The sequence below is a fragment of the Cheilinus undulatus genome, linkage group 14, assembly GCF_018320785.1.
Source record: "Cheilinus undulatus linkage group 14, ASM1832078v1, whole genome shotgun sequence".
Lineage (NCBI taxonomy): Eukaryota > Metazoa > Chordata > Actinopteri > Labriformes > Labridae > Cheilinus > Cheilinus undulatus.
The window spans coordinates 16151754-16173214 of record NC_054878.1 but is presented as its reverse complement, the minus strand read 5'-3'; the positions used below and the strand labels follow the sequence as shown (position 1 = coordinate 16173214).

General features: G+C 38.4%; 1 protein-coding gene across 3 annotated transcripts in view; it reads left to right on the top strand.

Moving 5' to 3' along the window:
- The window catches only part of mmut (methylmalonyl CoA mutase), a 33603-nt gene extending 20932 nt beyond the window's left edge, over positions 1 to 12671 (top strand). For all 3 annotated transcript variants that reach the window (XM_041805620.1, XM_041805619.1, XM_041805618.1), the window contains exons 9-13: positions 5803 to 5918; positions 8292 to 8423; positions 8513 to 8660; positions 9016 to 9183; positions 12496 to 12671. In XM_041805620.1, the coding sequence (XP_041661554.1) occupies positions 5803 to 5918; positions 8292 to 8423; positions 8513 to 8660; positions 9016 to 9183; positions 12496 to 12624 (693 nt within the window). In that variant the 3' untranslated portion in view covers positions 12625 to 12671. The remainder of the gene's footprint in view (positions 1 to 5802; positions 5919 to 8291; positions 8424 to 8512; positions 8661 to 9015; positions 9184 to 12495) is intronic.
- The last annotated feature ends 8790 nt before the right edge of the window (positions 12672 to 21461 follow it).

Sequence of the window (21461 nt, the reverse complement as noted above, 5' to 3'; positions counted from 1 at the left end):
CTGCCATCAACACAGAGCTCAACGGTTGTAGATGCCATTAGCCAAATTTCACCCTCCACCAATCAGAGATGTTGCTGTAACACTCTAGGATTGTGGACACTGTCATGCTGTTGCCTGGGATCAAAAATAAACTGTCTTTGATAAAACAAACTTGATAATAGATTTGATTGTATCTTCTACATCCGTGGTTCCCAACCTTTTTTCTTAGTGCTCCCCTATTCATATCTAAGAAAAGTAAAGACCCCCTTATGACCCACTTTAAAAAATAAACATAAATTTTAATGTTTTCATTGACCAAATTCCCAACATGATAGGCCTCTATACACATCTATAAACTATCCATTATTATGAAGATGTATTGGGGCCAATCTAAAAAAAACATTAAGGGGATCTATTGATAAAAAAAAAAAACTCAAAATTTCCAAGTTTATAAGGTTTTTCATTTATGAGAAAAAAATATTTTTGACTTTAAAAGTTTTAAATGTATGGAAACAGATTTTTTTAGACTGTAATGTTTAAAATCAAACTGCTATTTTCGGTTCAGTTTCTTGTAATGTTTTTTTTTTTTTTTTTTTTACCTCACACTCTTGTAAATTTATGATTTTAAACCTTGAAATTTTTTAATGTCTTGATCCAAAATTTAACACTTTTTAGACTAGGAAATTTATTTATATTTTCTTGTTAACTTTTGAAAAGTTAAATTCAAAATAGATTTTTGGTAAATATATGACTTATATGTTGTTTTATTTTTCTCATTGCAACTTTTTGCACAGAAATGAAGAGATTTTCTTGATTTTTTTCATCTTTTAGGTTGGCCCTTATACACTTTTGTAACCATGGTTTAAAAAAAAAAAAAAAAAAAAAAAAAAAAAATATATATATATATATATATGTACATCTGATTTTAACATCAGAGCAGACAGGGTCCCGTGCCCCTTCTCAGATGCGGTGCCCAGACCCGGGGTTTGGAACCACTGTTCTACATGACCATCTTGTCGGGGAGGGGCATGTCAGGGACGCCGCTGTGAGATTGGGACTGAACAACAATAATCTAATCACGTTTTTTTTCCCCGCAATATTGCGATTATGATTTAACATGCAATTATTATTTTAAGTTCCTAATCTCATGTATCAACAAACATTATAACCAACACAATATTAGATGATAAAACATAAACTTTTCTCTTCTGTAGGCCAGGGGGAAACGCTAGGAGGAAATTAAATGATCCAGCAATTCTGAAAAAATATCTTCTAGCACTTTTTTTGACTCATACCAAAAAAGCAATGTGAACTGTTTTATTTAAGGGAATGATCATTTTATGTAATTCTTTGTTTAGTAAGAAAAACATACACAAAAAAAAACAAAGAAGGATTTTTGCAGATACTAGAAAAAAATGTGATGCTTGAAAATTTCAACTTTTTGCCCAGCCCTAGCTGAGATTGCAGATAACTTCAATTACATGAGAAATTGTGACCATGTTTCACACCTAGGGGTTTGGGGTTAAGTTACTCATTTAAACAATTAAAAGGCTCACACAAGTCTGAGATTTTAATTCAAGACGTGAATAGACTAAGTTATTTTGACAAGACTTTTAAGTTATTGCAGATCCATTTATGTGAAAATTAAAGATAATAAGGAATAAACATTCTGAGTTATGAGATTCTGTCCCATCAACATGAAACAACATTTTTGATGCAAAGTACTAAATAGTGCACAGTTTCGAATGTTGCACATTACCCCCAAGTAGAGCTGGGCAATTAATTGAAAAATAATCAACACCAACATTTAAAGCCTCTAGCCGACATAAACCTGCCTTGGCAATTATTTCAATTTTTTCCCCCTTTTCTTGGAAGAATTTGACTTTTTATGAAATTTTCATTTCAGCTGATGTGTGTTTTGATTTCAGATGTTTCGATAAATAACCATAAATTGTTAATCTGTGCATGTTCCTTTCAGTTGTTTGTTTTAAGATTCTACAAACACTTACAGAAGAAACCGAGTCAGAGGTTGGGGGTGGAATAATCTTTCATTAATCGTAATCGAGTTAAAAAGTTCAATTAATCAAGGTAAAAAGTTCAATTAATTGTGATTTTGATTTTTGCCATAATTTCCCAGCCCTATCTCCAAGACACATAATAAACAGGAAAAGCAGCATAAGTTAATACAATACAATAAATAAAACTAAGAAAGACAGACACAGTTAAAACCTTGAGTTCAAGAAATCGTTGAATGATATAAACACAAGCTAAGGTCGCTATCCACTGCTCAGCTGAGGGATGTTATGACTACGACTGTTTAGAGGTGTTATGGATGAGGGGATGAATGTTAGTTTGAACCCATTGGTTTTGTTTTTGCTGGCTCTGAAACGTTTTCCTGATGGTAAGAGTTCATATTCTTGATGGGGGACGTGTGTTCGGGTTTTATTACTCTTCTTATTAAAGATAGATTGAAGAGTCGAATGACCTCTGTGTCCAATGATTTCACATGTGTTGCACTTTTGTTTTTTAACTGGACAGTTCAGGTACCATATGAGGCTGTCATGCCATATCTGATGGTACTTTCATAGACAGCAAAGTAAAATAGCGGCATGTTCTCCTCAATAAAGCCTGTTCAAGTGAAGGCAGTACTACTGCACTGACTTAAGCAAATAAAAGCCAGGCCTGTAAATGGACATGATGTTTGAGCTTTAAGTGGGCAGTAAAGTCAGAATACATTTTTCCTTAAGGCTGAATCTTTGTCAGATACATATGGTGATGTGGTTACATAAGGTCGAGATGATGCAGGAGACAGTAAAGGTCTTGTTGCCTCAGTGCTTCAGGTATTTTGAGGGGCTGGGCTTTGACTGTTATAGAAGAATAAGTCATAAGAGTGAAGGCCAGCGATGAAGGTCAATGTTTTCCATCTTTTTTTTTCACTTCAGGTTTTATTTATTTTTTAATGCAATTTTTAAACATGATCATCAGCCTTAGCTGTAGGTCTGGTTGTTGGAGATGACAATAAAGTCCTTTTATTCAGGCTCTGAAAAGAAAAAGCTATTTACGTGTGTCAAACACAGGTGCACAATGGCTGTCACTGATTTCTTCATTCCATGCAGACGTGTCCCCTCCAGGTTACTGTTGTTGTGTATGTAGCCTCAAGTACAGAGCTTGTTGACATATTTACAGGGAAAGTGGCAGTAACACTTCTGCTGTTCATGCTAAGACAGGTTGAAACATTCTTACCAACTAAAGGACAGTTTGACTACAGGGATAGGGGATCTATTTGTCAAAGACATATCTCAAGGAATACATAACCATATCTCTAGTCTGTTATATTGTAATAGTGCCTCTGATTAGGAGTTTTTACCCACTTACCTCATTTTTCTTAGATCTGTCCCTCCATCTACCCAAGCAGCAGCCTTTGTTGTCAAATTGTGAAGCCAATGCCAAAAACTGCAGTTCCTCGAAGGTTCACTTCAAACTGACCGCAGAAGCTCTGGAAGTCCCATGCACACCATAAAAAACAACATTTAAACCACATCGTCAAGCAGATTTACAGCCTGGTTCAAAGGAGGAATTTGGTCTGAATAGCTCATTTCTTGATTGGTGCTCACTATATTGTAAACCCTTTTTTTTTTTAGCTCATCCATTTTGATTGATATGAAGGAAAAGGGTTCATTCATGATAAGGCATATGATTGACTAAACAGACATTTTGCAGCATTTTGTTAGGAGGCTTAAGATCCACTTTTGCTCTATGTTTTTATCTTTTGCTTTATTGACCAAAAGTGACTTTGAAACAGCATTTTCAATATGGCTACCACCACCTGTGGGCTTCAAAATCTCATTCAGGAATCAGTGGGGACGTCAATGAGCCTCATTCACCAACTGTTCTTTAGAGGAAGTTTGCTCTTCAAACCCACTCAAACGGTTCTAACGCACATTTGAGTGCTGATTTGAGAAAGTCGAATTACTGATCTTGCACTTATCAGAACTCAGTTGCATTCACTTGTAAGTCAAAAAGACATTCTAACTTGATTTTTAATTATATTTTGTTGCAGATTTGTAACAAGAATAAAAAATACCAGCTGGTTATAGGCTGGTTGCAGCTGCAGAAGTACTGTATTTTGCAGTCTCTCTGTATTCTAGACTGCTAAAAGCTCTTCTGTTATTGTCAGACTGACACCAGAGGGTGTTTCAATGTAACTTACTGGAAAAGGTGGGGAACACACCATGAGACTTGATTTTTAGATGGGCTGCTTACATGATTCCTCGCTTCCCAGGACTGAATCCATGAAAAGCAGTTCAGCTGGCAGGGTCAGGATCAGCGAGCCAGGTTATGGCAGGGACGGTAATGAAGAAGGCTACCTGTGGCTTCAGCAGACATATGACTCTGTCATAGCTTCTGTCTTTTAGAGTCTGTTTAAGAGCGAAGGCTGTCTCTTTGGCATGGTAGTGGAGTGAGCATTTGTGTTACACAGGGGAAGTGGCGCTTTGGGGAAGGGGTTAATGGCACTATTTTTGAACTGGTACACCCAAGAAGTCTTCTGAGAGGTATCAAGAACAATTGGTGCAATGGTGTAGCATGCAACTCGAGACAGACACACAGACATGCCGCTTATGATAGCAGTAATATGCACAGATACCTGACTTGAATATGGCCAGCTTTTATTTTGCCCATGCAATCTTTGATCTTATCTGCAAAATATTTAACTATGAATATGGACTTTGCAGGTAAGCAGGAATTCTTTCATGAAACACTTGTTAAAAACATAAGAAAAAAAAACAGACAAAAAGAAACTTTTATACATGGATTTTTAAATGTGTTTAAATGAGGTGCCATGCTTTAACATTGTCAGTTTTTAGAATAAATATAGATTTCCATCAAACCATATTCATTGAAAAAAGATAGCTTATAACTTTATTTAGAAAATAATCTTTAATAACTAGAACTGTTGCAAAATAAAAAAATCATTCAGTGAACAAATGTTTTCACGGTTTATTTGAATGTGGACATTTCTGACACCTTGCTACTTCTCTCTTCTTTTTGCCTTCACAGTCCTGTACTCTCATGCCTGTTTATGGCCATAAAAGGGACATTTCTCTATTACATTTAGGATAAACATACACAGGCTTCTGGCTTACAAGGACATGGGATGCATCAATTTAAGAGCACAGGTGCAAAAATGTCAGGAATTTAAGACATCATGAATCTGATGGCGGTTTCTCATACTACTTCCTGAAAACAAATTTAAGAAAAGATACAAGATATTGGTCAGTTAGGTCCATAGATGGTACACAATCAGCCTCACTTCTTATTTCTGTCTCTCACATACACCTGCTCTCACTGGACCATCTGTGTGTATTTCTCTCATTCAATATTTGTCAACTGTACTCTTTGTTAGCTGTCATATTCATAGTCAACAGTTTGAAGTGAAAACTTTTGAAACAACAGTCAGCCTTTAGAAAACAGGAGACAAACCTGTACATCACTGGATGATCAATACATTTACACAAAAGATGTAACAGCAAAGAACATTACACTCAGAAAAGCCACTAGTTACTCAGTGCTGATGACCCACTCTTCATGGACACCAAAAGAAGAATTCTAGTTTCTGTTGTAAAAGTTTTTGAAATTATCCCTTACTTTTCTCACTCATAGCAGTTAAACTTATTTTCTTTATTACCTTACAAAGCCGATGGATTGGTCAGATTATATGTCTGTCATCAGGACCAGTGGATATGTCAAACAGTCTATCTGGCATGTCATGTTATCAGTAGGGTAAACAATAAAGTCTCCTCATGTGTCCTTTTCCTGTTGCAGGTGAGAGAAAGTCGTGACGCAGAGACAGCACAGAAATGTTTGGCTGCCATTGAGGAGTGTTCTCGAACCAGAGAGGGCAACCTGTTGGCCCTGGCTGTGGAGGCAGCAAGAGCCAGGTGAAAACTAAGATCTCTGATCGTTATGATGACTATAATGCCTGCATGATTATAGCTTTAAACATAGCTGTCATAATGTTTTAATGCTAATTGTTTATATGACTGAAATGCTTCTTTACGATAATGTTTTCACAGAAAAAACATTAGATGTACAACATGGTGGTTTTTGTCTATGATTCTTTTTCTAAGCTCATGTTAAATGGTGCTTTTCATTCGACCTACTACACTCACTAACGTCTGCCAGCCCTCGTTCCTCGCTGCAGATTAATATGCTGGCCATAGCCAGGGCTGGAGGTATTATGTTTGTTGGTTGTCCTGTCTGTCCATACATATGGAAGACCTGCTTAGATTTTCGAGGTGAAAGGTCAAAGTTATTAGATCTCATCCCTTGCTTGAGGACATTATATCTAAAGACTGGACAATAATATTTTCTTCAAACTTTGCACCAAAGTCAACTCTGACTCAAGAATACTGAATACATTTAGAGGCTCATATTAAATTCCACCAAAAGCTATTCCTCTTGACCTCCCTCTCTAGTTTCACTTTCCTGCAACTGGATACCTCGTGGAGATGTACATATAACTAACAGGCAGTAGATCTAGTTTTAGATCTTTTGTTGTGAGTCCATGGATGGAATGGAAACCCATTCCATGAAGCTCTCTAGAGAGTTGGTGACCTCTGTGCACTATGCGACTCAGTATCCCCTGACCCCGCTCCGTCATTTTACGTGGCCTACCACTTTGTGGTGTCATTCCCAATCGCTTCCACTTTGTTATAAAACCACTGACAGTTGACTGTGGAATATTTAGGAGCAAGGAAATTTCACGACTGGACTTGTTGCACAGGTGGCATCCTATCACAGTACAACGCTGGAATTCACTGAGCTCCTGAGAGCGACCCATTCTTTCACAAATGTTTGTAGAAACAGTCTGCATGCCTAGGTGCTTGATTTTATACACCTGTGGCCATGGAAGTGATTTGAATGCCTGATTTCAATTATTTGTATGGGTGAGTGAATACTTTTGGCAATATGATGTACATCTTAAGTTGTTCAACAGTTTTTACTTCCATCTTTGAAATCAGGGTTTTGAGTAAAAAAAGTAGGAGTTACGTTTGTTTCAGATTCCCTCTGTCCGTATTTCATTTCATTTCTGGAGTTTCATACATCTTTTTTGTTACATAAGTTAGTGAGTTAATTCATGCCCATCAGGAGAAGTCATGCATTATTAAAAAATACTTAAGGCATTTTTTTCTCATTGTTAATTGCTTATTTGAGGTTCCTCATAAGGAAGGATAATACCACCAATTGATTTAATTAATTCGGTTCCCATTCACAACATCCTAATTCAGTTTTATTGATGATTCGATTCAATATCAATTCTTGTAGGGATATTTTATTTATATACATATTTTGTTTAAAGAAAGAGATTCTCAGAGAACTTAAGTTGGAAATAGAACAAGGATTATAATTAAGAATAGTGAGGTCTGCATTTAAAAAGGACCCCAAACTGGCAGCATTTACAGTATTATACCTCCAAATTTAGTGTTGCCTTCAGAGGAGCAGAGCTGCCAGGTACTCCATCACTGCTTTAAAGCAGAGAAAAGCACAAGTCACTTATTGTAGGATGAAGTGAGTCCCAGGTCACTTAGAACTTAGGATAATAAAAATGACTAAATTATCTTTAATCTTCCGTTACCTGGTTTGAGTACATCAGTAAATTAAAATTGGACTGGGGCCTAACAAACGGTTATGATGTAGTTATGGTTATTCCGTCCCTTGAATAGATCTTCAAAAGACATTTTTCTGTGTGACGTGGTGGGGCAACGCTCATCTATCCTTAACTGTCTGTGACTGTTTCTAATTTATCTGTCTCTCCATCATAGACTGCTGCTTGTCTATTTTTCTGTGTTATGCATATATGAGTATTTGCTCATTAGTTAGATGACAGAACCAACAATGTCGATGAAAGGAAATGTAAATCATGTTAAGGATAAAACTTTTCAGAAATGTTAAACCACATGCTGATTAATCACGGTCCCTCTTCCAAGTACTTAGAGTTCTCCATCTGTCTGAGCGCTGTTATATCCCCCACTGTAAACTCTGATGGAAGTAGTGAAGTAAAGGACAACAGGAAGCACAACACAAGTCTCAAAGCTTGGAGGCTTAAAGCCCTCCTTCACTTCCTCTCTTTGCCCATTATAAGGTTGACCAAACATTAGATTGAGACAGCATTTTTAGTACAGTGACTGCCATCAGTGGGCCTAAGAACTCTCCACCAAGAACCAGTGGAAGATGTCACTGAGACTACATTCATATTTTATACAGTCTTAGGTGAAAACTGAAAGAAACATTTGTTGTGTATTTTTTTGTAGATGCTCTGTTGGTGAAATCACTGATGCCATGAAGAAAGTGTTTGGTGAGCACAAAGCCAGTACCAGGATGGTCAGCGGAGCTTACCGCAGCGAGTTCGGAGAGCACGAAGAGATCGCTCTGGCCCACAACAGGTAGATCATAAACAATTTCTTAACATTCATTGCTCAGTCTTTTTACGTACTGGCCCGGTTACATTGGTTTTCCTTTCATCTCATCTCAGAGTGGCAGAATTTAAGAATCACGAGGGCAGAAATCCTCGCCTCCTGGTGGCAAAGATGGGACAGGATGGTCACGACAGGGGTGCCAAAGTCATCGCCACAGGGTTTGCTGACCTTGGCTTTGATGTGGACATTGGACCGCTGTTCCAGGTCAGTGGCATAGGGTAGAGGAGAGATATACGTATGTCTGCTGGCTACACAACCCCTGAGAAGAACAAAAGAAACCCTGCAAGGCTCTCTAGTTGGGTTGCACTGCTGCTGAACTGCTGTTATTTTAGCAAAGAAAATACAAAACAGAAGGCCATAGAAAAAGTGGAAAATTGTGATGTAACCCTGTGAATGTCAGCTAAGACTGGAAATACAAGTAGCTCTTGGTAGTAAACTAAGGACAGTCAACAAGTCTTTATGTGTACTTTCTAGTAACATTATTAAACTGTTTTTGAAGATTTATTCATCATATTTTGCAAAGTTCACCCTGGCTGTTGTCTATATTTTTTGTGGCAAGACTCCTCTGGAGGTTGCCCAGCAGGCAGTGGATGCAGACGTACACTGTGTTGGGGTCAGCACACTTGCCGCAGGACACAAGACCCTGGTCCCAGAGCTCATCAAGGAACTAAGGAAGCTCAACAGGCCAGATATCCTGGTCATCTGCGGAGGCGTCATACCACCTCAGGTATTCTTCAAAATTCAGCTATTAGCATATAAAACCAAATCAGCATTCACCTCACATATTGTACTCCTAGGTGCAGATTATACACCTAAATGCTTTTAATATCTGCTAGGGCTGTCAAAGTTGGCACGTGAATATGTGTTATCTCAAATTACTTTTAACGCCACAATTTTTTGTCATATGATTAACGTGCACGTGTTCTGTGTGACCCCCCAACCCATCCCGTTGTTTGCAAGAACAGGAAGTGAATCTGTCATGATGCAGTTTAAGTGAACAGAAGTGGATGAATAAAATCATCATTTAGAAACTGCATTTTGTATTTACTTGGGTTTTCTTTGTGAGATAAAATTGGTTTGATGAGCCAAAACATTTAAGTGAGATAAATATGCAAAAAAAAAAAAAAAAAAGGAATCAGAAAGGGGGTAAATACTTTTCCATGGCACTGAATAAGTGGGTACACAGGTGCTTTTCAGAAAAGAGTCGAGAGTATAATGTAAAAAGAAAATTGTATCTCTATATAGTCTAGGTCAATCTCATACAAAGTGATTTTTTTCCCTGGCTTTTTTAATCCTGATGATTATAGCTAACAGCTCATGAAAATCTAAAATCCACTATCCCAAATATTAAAATATTGTGGAAAAGTCAAATTTCCAAAGGTTTCCTGAGCCTTTACTCTCTTACTCTGGTTCAGTACACACAACCACAATCACGGAGAAGACTTCTGACTTAACAGCTGTCCATAGGACAATCATCGATACCTTTCAGAAGGGGGGCAAGCCACAGAAGGTCACTGCTGAAAGGCCAGGCTGTTCTCAGCTGTATAGAAGCTTATTCATGGATATTCATTCAAAGATGAGCTCAGCCTTGAGAGGTTTGTCAAACGAAGCAGATTCAAGAAAATAGAGGAGCTTCACAAGGAGCGGACCGAGGCTGGAATCAGTGGATTGAGAGCCACCTCACACAGATGGTTCCAGGAAATGGACTACAAGTGTTATGTTTCTAGCATCGAGCCAATACTGAACCACAGACAACGTCATCAGCGTCTCACTCTGGCCAAGGAAATAAAGATCTGGAACATTGTTTAGTGGTCCAAAGTCCTGTTTTCAGATAAAAGTAAATTTAAAATTTCATTTGTAAATCAAGGTCCTATAGTCTGGTGGAAGATTAGAGAGGCATAGAAGCCAAGGTGCTTGAAGTCCAGTGTTTTCAGTTTCTATAGTCAGTGATGGTTTGAGGTGCTATGTCATCTGCTGTTGTTGGTTCACTGGTCTTTATCAAGTCCAGAATCAATGCTGTCAGCTGTCCACCAGGAGATTTTAGAGCGCTTTATGCTTCCATCTGCTGAGAAGCTTTATGGAGACACTGATTTCCTTTTCACCTGCCCACAGAGAAGCCAAAACTACCAGAAACTGGTTTGCTGACCATGGTATTACTGTGGCTGATTGGCCAGCCAGCTGGTCTAAGCTGAGCCCCATAGAGAATCTCTTGGGAAATCTCAAGAGGAAGATGACATCAGACTCAACAATTCAGACAAACTGAAGGCTGCTATCAGAGCAGCCTGGGCTTCACCCCAGTAGTGCCAGAGACTGATTGGCTCCACAACATGCAGTTATTTGTGTAAAAGGAGCTCCAGCTAATTACTGAGTGATAAATGAGGATGATTTTTTCAAGAAGGTCAGCATTTCTGTATTATTAATCCTTTTTTGGCCTGATGTTTTGTGACATTGTAATATTTTGAGATAGTGGATTTTTTTTTTTTCATGAGTTGTAGGCCGTAATCATCAAGATTGGGCACAGGTGAACAACTTGGCCACTAGCACCCCAACTGCTCCAAATGTTTAAGGTAATTTGTTAAAAAATGGAGAGTTAATGATTGAAATCATTTATATGTATTTATTTGGATCCCTTTCAACTGCTGTCAGTGTAGCAACTACTCTCTATGTGGTCCACACATACAAAATTCAGATTCTTTATTTATCCCAAAAGGACAATTCAGTTTTTCAGTTTACCAACTTTTATTAAAAGTAATCAAACACATTGGGGGAACAAAATCAGGGAAATGGTCACAGTGGCATTTGGAGAATCATATTCTTGTGGGAGTTACAACAGACTTGCAGAAAAAATTGGAGCCCTGTAAATATGTACAATAGATATAATGCCAGAATACATACAGAAGTAAGACACACCTGAAAATGACTGGCTGTTAGCAACATTACCATGATTTTGATAGGTTAAATGGAGTGAACTTTCTCCCTTTTTTGTGAACACGCTTGTGAAACTGGGGATGACCAGCTTTGTGTGACCTTTTAGAGCAGCCTCATAGATCTGAGTTAGTTATGCCAGATAAGTGAAAGATAGCCTTATTATGCTGAACTTGGGCATAGAGTATGCCCCATGGATCCATAAGTGGTAGTAAGAGTGAAACTTTACTTGTGCTCTCCTGAATTTAAAGCCCATGCAAACACTGTGCAGAGACGGTGGGCTTTTGCTTAACTTCCACTGGATTTTGACAGCAGGTGGTAGCACAGATGTGGCTTTGCTCTTTTTCTCTGCTGGTCAAAACACCTTAAAAGCAAATTTAATGTGAGTCAACAGCACCAGCTTGCCTTGTATGTATAATCATTTTCTTATAAATTGAAAATACAGGGAGGATTACAGTCTCATGAGGCTGGGAAAGGCTGTGATAGCTGCATCATGAACCATGTGGGAATCAAAAGTAAAACAGCTGAGGCTTGTGTGCATCAAACTGAGCACTATAAGACTGACATTTACATTGTAAGATGCCTTGTTAAGTCGCCTCCACTGGGAAGGCCGTTGATCATGAAGAGCATAGTGTTAAATATCCTGTGGCTCTACAGAGGGAGAATTAGATTACCCTACAGCTCTTCCTGGCAAGATTAGCCTGCTACATGTGCAGCATGACTGCTGGAGCCTCGGGGTCAGTAAAGCCCCATATGTAGCTTTACACCAAAAGCACTCACATAAGGGCATGAATTTTAATTCTGCTGTCCTGTGGACAACGGGCAATTGTTCTGATGAGGATTTGCTTGATTTTTATAATTAGCATAACCACCATAAACCCGTATCTTGATTGCAATCAAGTCTATTTATGACATGCATCCTGCCACCACTCACCTGTCTGCCAAACTCTTCATCCCTTTGGGTATACTTCTGGTTGAATTTGCATTTACATAATTAACAGCATAATCACTTAGAAGCTATGCACCTCCTTCTGTCTTTAAACAGCCAGCCAGAGCTTAATGCCTTAGATTTACAGATCATGATAACTGGGTTTTTATGTGTGTGTGCACGCAGGATTATGAGTTCTTGTACCAGAGCGGAGTGTGCGCAATCTTCGGCCCAGGAACCAGGATCCCTCAAGCTGCAGTGGAGGTGATCGACAATATCGAGAAGAGCTTGGAAAACATTCGTCAGGCCATGTGAAAATCCATTCATGCATTATGGACAAACCCACAAGTGTTGAGAATATATTTGACTTGTTGCATAAGTTCTAAAAATGAGAAAATGTCATTCCCTGCTGCAAGAGTGCAGCATGTACTGCAGTCAAACTGTTAAAATCATCTGTGGATGTCAGGCTGTACAAAAATGAGCATCTCTGAATGTCATATTTGATTCCAATTACAGAAATTGTCTCTGCTGTTTGACATCATAAAGAAGAAAAAAAATACAACAGAATTTTTCAGTTTTGTTTATTTCACTCAAACATCTACAGTTGTGAAGTCACACATGGTCATCAGTTAAGAAGCAACTGCCTGTGTCTAGATTGCAGATGTTGCAGGATTGTTTTTGAATACCCTGGCTGTAATAATCACAAATATTCCAAGCTATTTTAACACTGAGTATAACCTGGCCCTCAGAAGTACTTATATTCCAATCAGGATATGTCGGAAAACATAATATAGTAGCATGTAATAAAAACAGCACTTTTTGCCATACAGCACAGCATTATAAACCTGCTTGGATTGTCACACTTTTATGGAGTAATTTGTGTGTAACTTGTGTTATATAGATGATTTGTGATGGTGTTTATAGAGCTAAGTGCAGAACTCTCACTGAAACAACCCAATTTATATTAAAAAAAAAAAACTCTCTTTCTTGTGAATGGTTTAATGATCTTAAAAGTGGCCTTATGTTGTCTTGAACTCTCACCATGTTCAATAAAAGAGTGTCTGTAAGAGGATCAAACCACAAGGCACTTTTGAAAGAGTTGGAAAATGTATTTTTCTACTTCTGATTCTAAACAAAGTTGTAGCTGATTAAATAAAGTATGTGACCTTTGAAAAAGTTGAATAATGTGAACTGCATCATCTTTTCCAGAGATGATTCGGTCTTTTTAAGTAATTGATTTAGTTTTGTACAATTTGCTAACAATGGTTGACTATATTTGACATTTTTCTAAACTCTACATCAAACAACTATCCAAATAATTCAGTTTCTTTGGTTTCATAAGCTGCATTTTCATAACATGATTCCCTCCTTTTATCTCTAGAGATAAGTGGTGATGGTTGCCTTTCACTCGCTAAGCTTCTGCTTTAAGATCTCAACTAACTTTGAAAATGTGAGAGACCTCAAATATCACGACTAGTGATGATAGACTGAACTGTTTTGCTCTTTTAGTGTGTGGTGTGCAATAAGATGATCAACACACTAAGGCAATGTTTACACTGCAGTTTAAAGTGTACTGAATCTGATTTTTTTTTGCTCATATGTGACTCATATCTGATTTTTTTCTTACAGTGTGAGCAGCACAAGAATCTGACCTTTTTCAAAAATCAGATTCAGACCACTTTCATATGCAGTTCTAAATCAGATATGTGTCTGATCTTCTGGAATTTGACTGCAGTGTGAGCAGTCAAACAAAAAAATCAGATTAGAGTAAAAATCAGAGTTGAGCATTAAGGCCTGCAGTGTGAATGTCACCTAACAGTCATTCACCCACAGCCACAATCTTCACCCTCAGAACTCCAAATCTCACACAGTCCAACCTTACTTTAAAGTCAATGAGAAAGGTGCAAATCAGTCCTGCTCTTCTCCTTTCCACTTCAACTGTAATATGTTTGATCACATTGCATAAATATTGTTATTGTTGCAACAAATCAACAAGTTGCTCCATCCATCTAACTTTATGCTTTGTGTTAATTATCCAGGATTTCTACACACTTTGGAAAAAATCAAATAAAGACTTTTTAGGACTTGAACTGAGAAAAATGATCACTCTTTTTTGCACTGTAAACTTCCAAATTTGTAAGATGTAAAATTTCTTGGTACATGAGACCAGGACTGAATTTTCTGAACTCTGAACTGTCACAAACTGTCAAATGTGGGGCCAAAGTACTTTTTGGGTAATAAACTCCCAAATGTAATGATTACTTGCACATTTAATGCCTCTATTCTATCAATATACAGAATATGGATATTTATTGTAACATATTTTTGGTGCTGAGCAGGTTTGTGAGCTGATTCTAAACAGTTTAACTATTAAAAAGCAGAATAATGCTTTTTGTCTAGATAGACTTGATGAAATAAGGGTGGGCTTCAAGGATTTTTAAGTGGGCAACCAGGTAGACCAGATGTTAGAGCACTGGACTAATGTTTTATAACAATGCACACTTTATTAAATCACAGTGAGCCAGATAAAACCAGAGAGGGCTTTAAGGTCCTCCTCCAGGAAATTTAGAACATCCAACTCTGAATTCCCTGAATTTGGAGAATATTTATGCAACAATTTGTGGAGGAAGATGATTAAAATAGTTTAAGGCTAGAAAAAGATTGGATAAAGACATGTCTTACTCAAAATGCCTGCTAAAATGTAAGACCTCTCACTAGTAAAATTCAGAATTTTAAAGTTGTTTCTATGGCCTTAAATTTCAAATATGCAATTAAACTCTTTAAGACTTCTCAAAGATCTGCAGGAGCCCTGATTATTGTCAGGGCTGATTGTTTCAATCTGGCTCACTGTGGCTGGTTCATCTAATGGCTGCTTCCATGTTAGCTGTTGTCTTAGATGTAGCTGTATGAAAACAGCAGTTTAATCAGAACTGGACTACATTTTCCTTTGAAACAAGAACTAAGAGTCACACTAAAAGCTAATGAGGAAAAATGTTTTTTCACCTCTCCCAACCAGTCTTGGTATTAACTGATTAGTGGATGAGCTCCACCATTCACAACAACGGCAGCGGTAGCCTGTCTGCTCAGGAGAAGGGCATGCACGGAGCCTTACTTTGATTGGAATGTTGGAATCTTCCTCCAATCACCTTCTGAGAACTTTTTTGAAAGGTCCTGCCTTTCCCAAACACTTTCTGTTGGAGCTTTCCCAGATGAAAGTGAAATAAATCCATGCAGTAGGTTTATGGAACAGTCTATCTGGCATGTCAGGTTAGGCTGTTTGCCTAGTCAGCCATTAATACAAGTCAGTGATGAAAGCTGTTTTAAGCATGGCACAGAGGATAATGCCACTAGTATTGCCAAGTTTCTTATACATCCAACTTGAAAAACACTGAAATATCCCATTGAAAGAAAGTGGTCTTAAAAACCAGATCTCTCTCATCTTGCCTTTCTCAGTCTTCTTTTTTAATTTCCTATTTGATATCATGATTTTGATCTCCTTGGGGCTCAGACATGGTGTTATGGAAATTCTCACACTATGTCTGCAAGCACTTCCACAAGACCTAACCATTTCATGGAAACAGGGAGGGGGATTTTTCATTACAGAGGATGCCTGAAAGAAAAAAAGGAATCAGAAACGCATTTTGATCAATGCAGTGTAAAGAATTGCTTCTGTTCATAATAATTACTGTTTTATTGTATTATATAATCATTATTGAAATTGTTCTTTTAGTAATGTTTTAATTATTGTTGCCCTTGTCAGTCATGGTCCCTTAGAATCTCCCTAACCCCCTGAAGGGACATCGTAGGCACCCCTAACCATTTAAAACATATTTGACTGACGTGGACATGCATACCTGCCAGGAGATGTGCAACGCTAATCAGTTAAAAAAGGCAAGCCTTCTGTTCTCTAGATTCTTGTCAAAGTACGTGCGGCACATTGGCAGCAAGATTGAAGGCCCTAAATTAATAACATGTATGCCAAAATGAAAAACAATCCATGGCAGAACATGACTGCAACCAGTCAGAAATGACCACTGGCATCACTCCTCCCCAAAAATCCCTGTTTTTTTTTTTAAGATTTATTTTTGGGCATTTTTGTACCTTTATTAGATAGAGGAGGACAGTGAACAGAGTCAGAAACAGGGTCAAGAGCAGGGGAGAGACATGCGGCAAAGGGCCTCAGGCCGGACTCGAACCCAGGCCGCCCACGTACATGGGAAGCGCCCCAAACCACTAGGCCACCTGCCTCCCAAAAATCCCTCAGTTTTAATCAAAATTTTCAGTGTAGTTTTTTGTAGGTGGCCACAAACAAATATTTTTATCATTTCTGTTTTTTCGGCGATCTGTTTCTGTCACTAGAAAATCAGAAAATGTAAACCAGATGATGCAGCTCTGTGATTGGTTGAAAGGTTGTAATGGCTAGACTGTCAGCCTGGATTTTCAGTGCCCTCTGTTTCCTTAATATGTGACCTGACGTGTTTGTTTTCTTTGAGGTGCCGCGGCTGACGGGGACCACTAGGGCCCAGTGCATTTCCGGGGCTATAAAAGGCTGACTTCCACTGCGGCCTCTCTCTCTCCCTCTCTCACAGACTCCATCCTCCGGCCGGCCACGTCGCAGCCACCGCGTTTTTTTTTTGTGCACTTTACACGCACCTCAACACTTACATTTCACTACAAACGTTTTCATACTGATTCTCACTCGCACGCATGCACAGACAGCATACAATTCACAATACTGACAACAGAAATATAACAGTTATTATTGTTTTAAAAATAAATGCCCCAAAAGAAAGGGCTTAAACGTTGCCATCCGTGTCCTCCCCTTCTTTTTGTTGCTGCCTTTTGAGCCGGGTCGTAACAGTAGAAACATTATCTTCATTTGAACCGGGTTTGTAAGTCTCTGGACGGAGTATCGTAATCCATGTCTGCTGCTGTTCCCCTGTGTGCTTTTTAAACAAAACATTAGCTTGAATTTTTTTGTATTTTCTTTCAACTTTGGCTTTATGACAGCACTTCTCTATTTTACAATCACCAGTGGTTGTGTGCTAATTCTAATCTGAGTTTTAAAAGTGTGACTGCAAGGAAAAAGGATGACAACAATAAAAAACTGTTATGCTGTTTGGAAACCTAATTTTTTCATCTGACTAGCATCTGGCAAACCTAACTAGAGAGCTAAAAATGGTGAGACAGATTTCTCTCTGTCATATTTTTCTGTGGACTAAATCACAGTAACTGGGATGATGGAGGTGAACATGTTCTATCACCAGTGATCACAGTGATTTTTCTCTCTGGACACAGTCATTTCTGCTCCCACAGAGAAATTTGCTGCTTGATAATGAAACACATTTCAGCTTTGACGTCATTTCAAGGATGCAACTTTTTTTTTCTGAGGCCACTGATTTTCTTTTTTCAGAGCCGCAAATCCTTATACTTCATTCAGTTTTATATCAATCCCTGGCTCTTCAGACCTGCTGCTGCTAGGTATTTGTGGAAGTTTTTTCTTTTGCAACATTCTTGAACAGCTGTGGCTCCAGGATTGTTATGTTAGTCATTTATTCTAGCACTTGTATCAAGACAGGAGAACCCAATGTCTTTTTTGGAGGGATTTCCATAAATCTGATGAAAGAAAAAAATGATAATTGAGAATGGTTCACCTAATGCATCTACTGGGGCAGAGCCCAATTTTTGACTGGGGGCTCAGCTGAGTTAGGTAGGGGTGGTTTGCTTGGAAAAAGCAGAGAATCTACAAGATGTTATAATTAAAAGGAGTTACACTGGAGTGTTTTTTTCAGCATGGAACTTCACAGGCATGTTTTGGGGACCTCTGAGAGCAAAATAAAATTGTATTAAAAGAGTAAAATATGTCCCCTTTAAATTCTGGACCTTTTTGCAGTGAGGGGATTTTTTTTTCCTGAACCCTCCAAACCTTCTTGCTATGGGCTTGGACTGGTAGTAAACATTCTTGACTTTCCCAGGGTGAAAAAGCTAAGTTCAGCACATCCACATTCTCAGACGAGAAGATGAACACTGGATTTTCCGCCATGTAGATGCCTCTCATCTAAAATGTTAATTCTGTAATTAAGAATATGGATATTTTTGCATTTTAAGTGTATGCAAATGTACACACTGACATTGAGAACAGGGTCAAATGGTTTAATATTTATGTTTCAGCGGATTAACGTTGCCCTTCTTTTCACCCTGAGCTCTGGCTGTCTTGAAATTGAGATTAGGAAACCCGAGACGCAAATGTGGGAATTCAAGAAAGTCCTTCACCTGCACTAAGGTGATGGGCTTAAGCACCACTACAGCTGCAGGTATGCATGACTAGAATCTAGGAGGAGGATACGAACTGATCATGACTGGAATTAAGGAGCTATTGAACAGCCATTGCAGGCTGTTGTTCCTAGCAGTGATGGCTGGTGTGATTATGTGATGAACCCATGATGTATATTGAACACTGCTTTTTGTAACCAATCAGTATTTATTCTCAAACATGATCAATCCATTGTGCACATATTTATGCTTAAGGTTCATTGCGCTACATTCACAAATTGAAGAAGAGTTCAACACTTTTACAGTAGTTACAAACTGCAATGAAAAAACAAACAACACGTGACAGTGAAATCCAAATAACAGTTAAGCTCGTAGGAGAGAATGAAAAAAGGGAAAAAAAATGTTTTAAGGTGAATAATTGAGAAAATAAATCCCTGAGTAAAGCAGAACAATCACAATTCTCTGTTAAGATAAAGTGTTGAGCGACATCATTATGATGTGTATTATTTACAAAGGAGCTTCTATTTTCATGGCTCTAAGTGTTTGCAGTGTCTCAATGAAGCACAGAGCATTACATTGTCTTATCAACAAATCCATAGAAAGTTCAAAAGCAAAGTCACAACTATCTTATTTCTTTGTTTCTGTCAATGGATGTCATTCTTGTTGACGAAAAGACTCCACCTCCTTATTTATTCCGACACGTTCCTTTCAGCTTAGATTATCCACGTTAGCAGAGTTCATCTGGTCATCTTTAACCATTAATGGTCAAACTTTCAGTACTTCTGAACAATAATCAGTCCTCTAATCTAGACTGACTTGAAGTTTAAGGTCCATGGTAAATGCCTGAGCCAAGTCTGCTAATGAAGAGAGTGATGCGCATGGAAACTCCAGAACAGGCGAGTTAGCAGACCTTGAGGTCAGGCTGTTTTGTCAACCACCATGTCAGTAAGGGAACAAAGGACCTGTTTGACTGAGCATTATTTACCATAAACTATGAAGGAGAAAAAAATATTCCGGGAAAGAGGTGTTTGCTTTCTTAGGTTCACTGGTATGAAGTTCTCACAAGCTGCCTGTTAGCTTAGCACTAAGCCTTGGGGAAACTAGCTACAGTAGCTGGCTTAAAAGCATTTCCTCTGCAAAAGCATAGGTGGAAATACGACACCACAGTGGGGTAAACATGGACAAGATTTGGTGCTCTTGTAAACATTTTAGACTAAACAAACACAGGCTTTAAACATACACTTAACTAAAACATTTAGCACATTAAATGATTGATTCTTGACTGGATATTAATGTGGCCAGCACTTCTCCATCTACTTTTGTTGTATAGAATTAAAGCCAAGACAGCACTGCAACAGGGGCTTACATTGTCGACGTGTAGAAGGAAGCCAGCTGGTTTAGCCGCAAATTTGTCACAGTGCCGCTTTACTGACAGAAGCACACATTTAACTAACTGCATGTTTTATATTGTAACTGTAGGGAGTTCTGACTCATTCCTGACTTTATATTTAGTCTGTTTTTTCTTTTTTGCATCAAATGACAAATTAAAATCACTTGTTCATAAATCAGAATGATGATAATTGCCATGACAAAATACAACATCATGATCCAATCACATTTCATGCAGCTACATAATGCACTTGGACATTCTGATCGTAGACCTCCATAGAAAGCATTATAAAGGTTGATTGGTTTGAAATTTACAAAGCTATAACTTAAAAAATGGTTAAACAATGGGCTTGGAGTAAAGACAACTCTGATGCAAGTAGAGAGGCTAGAGAATGAACTTTACAGTATATTATCCTGTTCCCTGAACCTCCAGAGATGCTCAGCTAGTGAAGACATTAACCTTCATTAATCAAATGTGCGTACGCCTAAAACTGGGTATAGGGCCATTTTCACTCACAGAGAGGCCTTTATTAATACTTACGTGAGCGTACAATACGCTCAAATCTCACACCAGGTCTGAGAGTATGTATGCACTTTTTCTACTCAGTGTGGACTCTGTGCAGTGTGAATCTGACTGTGATAGATTAGATGACTCTTAAAATTTAACATTGAACCAAACCTCTGACAATCCCTCTGAGAAAAATTCCCTTTTCAAATGATGATGAGCAATGGAAGTTTTAATATGATTTCCTTGTTATTTGTATCTTTAATGAACAAATGTTTCTTTATCAATTTACATAAACTAGACAGGCTGCCTAAGGTCATTTTTAAAATTTGTGTAAAGTTTTACAGTTGTAATCTGCCTATTATGTCCTGATGAAGATTTCTTTGAGTTGAAACCATAGACTGAGAAGAATTGGACAAACCCCATATGACGTCAGCTGCCTGCTTACAATAGGTGGACTCAAACGGCTCTTGAAGCCAATCTGCGGCGGCTTCCATATTGAAATCGCTGTCTCAGCTGAACTTTGGGTCAACCTAACCGCCCGCCCACTAAGCATGACTTCCTGTCAGCTAGCCAGCTAGCATTCTGGTTGACAGAAACGTAGCTTCTGCCTGTCGAGCTGTCTGTCAATCAAATCAGACGTGCCAATCAGTCGAAAAGCCCCTGACTGCAGTGTGCATTTTGGGTGGCGCTCAACATTCGGGGCGAGTCCAACGTTTGACTCCACCCATCTCAAGTTCCATAAACCAATCGCATTCAGTCTCGTTACATACAACTTCCCTTCATTTTGCAACCCCTTTTTTACCCTTTCTCCCACTCTACTCCTGACATGCAATTTCTCCCGATTATCCCCCTATTTTTAAGTATGGTCCTGTCATCTAATATTTTTCAAGTCAAAGCAAGTCTTCCACTTGTGCCTTATATCCAAACCACAAAAACATCCACCCCTCTCCCTGTAGTTGGTTTAATCCAAAGACACTGCATG